Raw genomic sequence first — 6,891 nt, forward strand, 5'->3', positions numbered from 1 at the left:
TTGGGTTGTGTTGTGTATTTCTGTTTCATTTTAGTAATGGGCTATAGTGCAATAGTAGATAATACAAACACAACCCATACTGTATTACCGAGGTTGCCTGCAGCACCAAATTAGACTATTTGTAAAAGGCTACCACTTCCTAACAAATCAATTTTCATATAGTGCTCATAAAGGCATGCTGAAACCTTACAGTCCACGTACACACATGTGAGTTTGTGGATAGGCCTGCTCTCTTAACTTTTGTTTTAATCTGAAACAATTTTGTAACTAATCACACTTCCTCACATTTAACGCTGGACCCATTTAAGGCAACTGCAGACGTCCAGGGTCGTTTTAGAAGAATAATCATGTGCCTGAGGGGCTCACACTACCTTCTCCACTCTAGGAAATGCGATGTTATGTGATGCATCACGCGGGAGTCAGAAAATCCGGGTAGTCATGCGCTGATCCCGTATTTAAGGTCGACGGTTGCTGGTTTGGGGGAAGTAGCTGCTGGGTCCGCATGGAAGGGGAACTTTTATACACACTTAGTAGACAGAGAAAGTCCTTAATGCTGTGTTTAAGTAATGCACATTCACTTTAGGTAAAGGCTTAGTTGCAGTGCATATTTGCGGCTGAATAAGCATTCGGTAAACAGACTCCAAATCAACCGTGCGTAAACATTTGGCAACCGTTTTTTTGGGGGGATAATGTGGCAGAGCTGTGTGTTGGTGCTTGTGGGCGCGGTGGTCGTGAGCGCACAGTTCCCAAGAGAGTGTGTGACACCCGACGGGCTCAGGAGTGGACAGTGCTGCCCGTCACCCCCTGGACTCAACAACGACCCGTGTGGCGCCAGCACGGGGCGTGGACAGTGTGTTGCCGTCACGGTGGACGCGCGCCCGCACGGCCCACAGTACCCGCACGACGGACGGGATGACCGGGAACGATGGCCCATCCGTTACTTTAACCGTACCTGTCAGTGTAACGGGAACTTCAGCGGTTACAACTGCGGCCGCTGCAGACACGGGTGGACGGGGCCCAACTGTGACCAGCGAGTTTCTGTTGGTGAGTGCGCGTCCTCGGGGACATATTTGAATAATAAGGTTGGCTGTAGCTCATGGGGAGTTAGGAGAGGTCATAGCTACCAAATCTAGGGTCTGTGCTGCTGCTCAGTGGCACTTTAGCACATCTTTAGGACACAGGGAAATGGACCCACTTTGGAAATGTAACTATTTTATATGGCAAATGCAGATTGTTTTATGAAAGATAATTCAAATAGACAGACTTAGAAAAGGACATTTGATTATTAAACCTGCTTGTATATGCACATTTACTTGCTACTTCTTTTCTCAGTCAATAAAAAAAACTGATCCCCATTTAACGCATGCCTGATTGAGTTAATCCACTTTCCCTCTGCGATAATCCCCCAGTAAGAAGAAACGTGATGCAGCTCAGCGCGGACGAGAAGCGTACGTTCGTGAACGCGCTGGACCGGGCCAAGCGCACGGTGCACCCAGACCTGGTGATCGCCACGCGGCGCTATCAGGAGATCTTCGGGCCCGACGGGAACACGGCGCAGTTCGAAAACATCACCGTCTACAATTACTTCGTGTGGAGCCACTACTTCTCCGTCAGCAAGACGTTCCTGGGTGCGGGCCAGGCCAGTTTTGGGGGAGTGGACTTCTCCCACGAGGGCCCCGGCTTTGTCACATGGCACAGGTTCCACCTGCTGCAGCTGGAGCGAGACATGCAGGTAGGGCGCTGGGAGAGGGGTGACAGTTAGATTCATGGAGGGGTAGGCGAATGGCATAGTCCACACAATAGAAACACGGGTAACTCTTTATAATAGGGTACACAAAAAGGGTAATGGATGATAGGTTACCCTTTATCAGAAGGTTAGTTACTCTTTTTCAAAAGTTACCCTTTTTCAGAGGGGTAGTTAATCTTTTTCAAAGTTACCCTTTTCAGAAGGGTAGTTGCTCTTTTTCAGAAGGGTAGTTACTCTTTTTCAAAGTTACCCTTTTTAGAAGGGTAGTTGCTCTTTTTCAGAAGGGTAGTTACTCTTTTTCAAAAGTTACCCTTTTTCAGAGGGGTAGTTAATCTTTTTCAAAGTTACCCTTTTCAGAAGGGTAGTTACTCTTTTTCAAAGTTACCCTTTTCAGAAGAGTAGTTACTCTTTTTCAAAGTTACCCTTTTCAGAAGGGTGGTTGCTCTTTTTCAGAAGGGTAGTTACTCTTTTTCAAAGTTACCTTTTTCAGAAGGGTAGTTACTCTTTTTCAAAAGTTACCCTTTTTCAGAGGGGTAGTTAATCTTTTTCAAAGTTACCTTTTTCAGAAGGGTAGTTACTCTTTTTCAAAAGTTACCCTTTTTCAGAGGGGTAGTTACTCTTTTTCAAAGTTACCCTTTTCAGAAGGGTAGTTACTCTTTTTCAAAGTTAGCCTTTTCAGAAGAGTAGTTACTCTTTTTCAAAGTTACCCTTTTCAGAAGGGTGGTTGCTCTTTTTCAGAAGGGTAGTTACTCTTTTTCAAAGTTACCTTTTTCAGAAGGGTAGTTACTCTTTTTCAAAAGTTACCCTTTTTCAGAGGGGTAGTTAATCTTTTTCAAAGTTACCTTTTTCAGAAGGGTAGTTACTCTTTTTCAAAAGTTACCCTTTTTCAGAGGGGTAGTTAATCTTTTTCAAAGTTACCCTTTTCAGAAGAGTAGTTACTCTTTTTCAAAGTTACCCTTTTCAGAAGAGTAGTTACTCTTTTTCAAAGTTACCCTTTTCAGAAGGGTAGTTGCTCTTTTTCAGAAGGGTAGTTACTCTTTTTCAAAGTTACCCTTTTCAGAAGAGTAGTTACTCTTTTTCAAAGTTACCCTTTTCAGAAGGGTAGTTGCTCTTTTTCAGAAGGGTAGTTACTCTTTTTCAAAGTTACCCTTTTCAGAAGGGTAGTTGCTCTTTTTCAGAAGGGTAGTTACTCTTTTTCAAAGTTACCTTTTTCAGAAGGGTAGTTACTCTTTTTCAAAAGTAACTACAAAAGTGTACCTATCCATTTTTATGTGCCTTTTTGTAAAGTGTTCCCGAAAAACATTTGGGGTCATTCTAAGATTAAAAGCCTGCCTGTTTGTCCAGATGTTTGTGTTCCCCACCATATCAGACAGCTTCCACCGACTGTTTATTTTACCTAATGCGTTTCAACTATTGGTGAGGAAACCAGAACTGACTCAATGAACCGCTTTAATAGGCGAGCAGCGCGCAAAATGTGATTTCAAGACTTTGAAATTCAATTTGATCAGCACACCATCAATCTGGAGCGGGTGGAGATGGAACGGTATTGAACAGAGCTTTTGTGAGAGGAGTTATTGAGCCAAGTTTTTGTGATTGTTATTTCCATTCGGCGGTTCAGAATTACCCAAGTTGTTGTTGTAGGCTGTACAGTTGCTAGCACAGACATTAAGGCCGTGTGGTTTTAGAAATCCGGCAGCATGTTGGATTCCTGTAGAGAAACTCTGTGTGCAGGAGGAACTACATCAACATTATTAAAACATACGTCTTTGTGTACTCAAATTAAAGCCTAAATATATTGTTTTGGCAACACTTGATAATAATGGTACACTAATTGATATTGAAATTGAAGCATGACTCCATGCATGAAAAAAACATGAATTCATTCATGTAGTACATGTAGAATTGGTCATTTACAAGGATTAATAGTATCTACTGCATGACTTAATGCAGGAACAATATATTGATTAATGCATCAGTTAAGGTATTTGAATCATCATGATTTCTGATTTATGGATGATGTTCATGTATTCTTAAAAAAAAACAAAAAACTGACCACTCCCAGCAGTGCACATAATGTCTAGTCCTAAATAAATTGCAGTGTTGTAATCATTGTTAACTAAGCATTACTTCTTCTTTACTTCATCATGTTTGTGGCCCTTAAATAAATAAATAAAGTGCTGACCCGGTCCATTTTTAACATTTATACATAGATATGATTAATGGTGGCATCAAATGAAATATATTAAGACAACAGCATAAGGCATACAGTAATGGCCGGGAACAATGCCGATCCAAGTAGAATATTTTTGAATTTTAAGTGTCTTGACATTTTTATTTTTTTGTGGGGTCACACAGATTGGGGCATATGCCGCCATTAATCATATCTATGTATTAATGTTAAAGATGGACCAGGTAACCACTTTATTTGAAGGGCCACACACACACACACACACACACACACAAAGTAATGAAAAAGTAATGTTGAATTAGTTTTTATTATTATTATTCAGCCTGTCACTTTGACTACAGATTTACCTATGAAGAAGACATGAACGTCATTAATAAATCAGAAATCATGATTGAAATACTGCATTAAATAACGTGTTGTTCCCTCATGAAGGAAATACTATTAATCCTTGGACATCACTGATAGTTTGTGAAGTACTACATGCATGAATTCATGATAATTCATCTACTATTATAATAAAATGTTACCATAACTTAATGTTATACTTATCTCAGATGAGTGTTTTTTCACTAAGCCAGTCAGAAGTCCAGAATGAGCGTCCCACTTTAACTTCTAAAACAGTGTTTTCTTTCCAGGAAAAGGTTCTAAACCATTTTATCAATCAGCCACGGCTTCATACGTATCTGTTTCCTGCCACCTGGTTGCATGTGCATTTTCATTTTTCTCTTCATGTAGACATAGACACATGTTTCATATTAAGTGATTAGAGTCCCTATAATTGTTTCCACAAATACTTTCAGAGAACCAATTTTCAGATGTATTCATGCATGAACTGTCTCGAAAAGCAAATCACAGTGTGTGTGAAAATGATAACCAATTTATTTTTTGCATCAACTCCATCCATTGCGAGACTGAAAGGAAACTTTTGACGTGACCAAAACAGGATGGAAGCATCATAATAAAGTAACTAACTCCTAGTAGGTAACTCCTAGCCTCGATCTTCACATTTCCAAACTCATACTCTGCCACCCTGTGGTTTATTTCTTTCAAACGACCAGGACATGCTGCAAGACCCCTCCTTCGCCCTGCCCTACTGGAACTTTGCCATCGGTGGAAGCACATGTGACATCTGCACAGATGACCTGATGGGAGCCAGGAGCAGCTTTGACATGAATTCCCTGAGCACCAACTCCATCTTCTCCCAGTGGAGGGTCGTATGTGAGAGCGTAGAAGACTATGACACGCTGGGAACCATCTGCAACAGTAAGACTATAGTTTCTTCACCATGGCATATACTCCTGTGATGTTACAGGTGTATGGTTCTCTTTATTCTTTCTTTCTAAAAACAAATTGCTATAGTCTACCTTTCCTGGTCCCCTGTCTCCTTCCAGGCACCGAGACTTCTCCCATCCGAAGGAACCCAGCAGGAAATGTTAATAGGCCGATGGTCCAGCGTCTCCCAGAGCCCCAGGATGTGGCGGACTGCTTGCAGGTCAACGCTTTTGACACGCCGCCCTATTACTCCACCTCCTCCGAAAGCTTCAGGAACACAATTGAAGGTGAGAGACTGTGACCATATGTCTGCCACGCAGTGCATTCAGTTAGTGTTTTTTTCCATCGTTTTGCTGATTTCTTGTTGTTTCTTGTGTTTTCCATGTTGTTTTGGCAGGCTACAGCGCCCCCAAGGGGAACTATGACCCCGTGGTGAGGAGCCTCCACAACCTGGCCCATCTGTTCCTGAACGGGACAGGAGGACAGACTCACCTCTCGCCCAATGACCCCATCTTCGTCCTGCTCCACACGTACACCGACGCTATATTTGATGAATGGTTAAGGAGACGCAGTCCAGGTTTAAAAAAACAAACACTTGTTTTAGTTCTACATTCTAATACCTGCATATTTTACTGCTTTAGAGTTAGCGTGATGAGCCTTAGGTTAACTTCATGTATTTCTTGACAGATTCGACTCTGTATCCTGAAGAAAATGCCCCCATTGGTCACAACCGGGGCTACAACATGGTGCCTTTCTGGCCTCCAGTGACTAACGCGGAGATGTTTGTGACCGCCCCTGAAAATCTTGGTTACTCTTATGAAGCTCAATGGCCAGGTATTTATTTTGGATGACTTGTAGTACTCGCGCAATTGTTTTTGTGGGTCTCCTTTCAATCCAGCCTTTGGCAAAATCCAGGCAACAAACGTAATAATCACCCTCCTTCTATCTTTCTAGCTCAACCTTTCACTCTGACTGAAATCATCACCATGGCAATAGTCGCTGGCCTCGTGCTCGTCGCAGTCATTTTCGCCGCCACCACGTGTGCCGTGCGTGCCAGGTCATACAAGATGGAGGGCCACCAGCCTCTGCTTGGGGATCAGTACCAGCGCTACGACGACAACAAAAGCCAATCCGTAGTCTAAAATCGCGGTTCCAACACGAGCCTCTCTTCTTTCTTTACTTTTACAGTGCCACAGCTATGCAGTTTGTGAAAGCGTCAGTCACTTCTCACTGGAGCGCATGTGTAGATTCTCGAATGCTACAACTTGATAGTAAGTAATCTATTGGCTGCATTCACGTCCCTACAACTAGGAACGTGTTCACTTTTCTTTTACAAGTTGTACAGATCTGAATCAGTTATTGAAGATGCATTTTTCAAATGAAAAAGTTGAGAAATATGTAACACTTTTTAAGAGTATGGTTTTAGCGAAGATTGCAATGATGCAATCTTTGATATGTTCAGATCTCTGGAAAATTTTATAATGTGTTCAAATAAAGAGAACCTGGACAGCTGACGTGTTGGTGTGCTAGTGATGCCACCAGATGGTGCTCAACTAGGATTCTAGTCTACCCTCATGTTATCCTCGGATCAAATTGACCCGTTTTTCCTATATCGGTGTTCTTTTTAATCACCCAAAGTAACATGATTGATTCCACACAACGCTTTTTGGCAAGTACAAATCTC

General features: G+C 42.1%; 1 protein-coding gene across 1 annotated transcript; it reads left to right on the forward strand.

The window, feature by feature from the left end:
- Window positions 1-467: 467 nt before the first annotated feature.
- On the forward strand, window positions 468-6,721 carry LOC116706957 (5,6-dihydroxyindole-2-carboxylic acid oxidase). Its single transcript, XM_032544031.1, has 7 exons — window positions 468-1,044; window positions 1,410-1,732; window positions 4,994-5,198; window positions 5,327-5,494; window positions 5,605-5,784; window positions 5,895-6,041; window positions 6,162-6,721. Exons 1-7 carry the CDS (start codon window positions 690-692, stop codon window positions 6,347-6,349), a joined length of 1,566 nt encoding a protein of 521 aa, XP_032399922.1. The 5' UTR covers window positions 468-689; the 3' UTR covers window positions 6,350-6,721.
- The last annotated feature ends 170 nt before the right edge of the window (window positions 6,722-6,891 follow it).

Source organism: Etheostoma spectabile, chromosome 19 (assembly GCF_008692095.1).
Source record: "Etheostoma spectabile isolate EspeVRDwgs_2016 chromosome 19, UIUC_Espe_1.0, whole genome shotgun sequence".
Classification (NCBI taxonomy): Eukaryota; Metazoa; Chordata; class Actinopteri; order Perciformes; family Percidae; genus Etheostoma; species Etheostoma spectabile.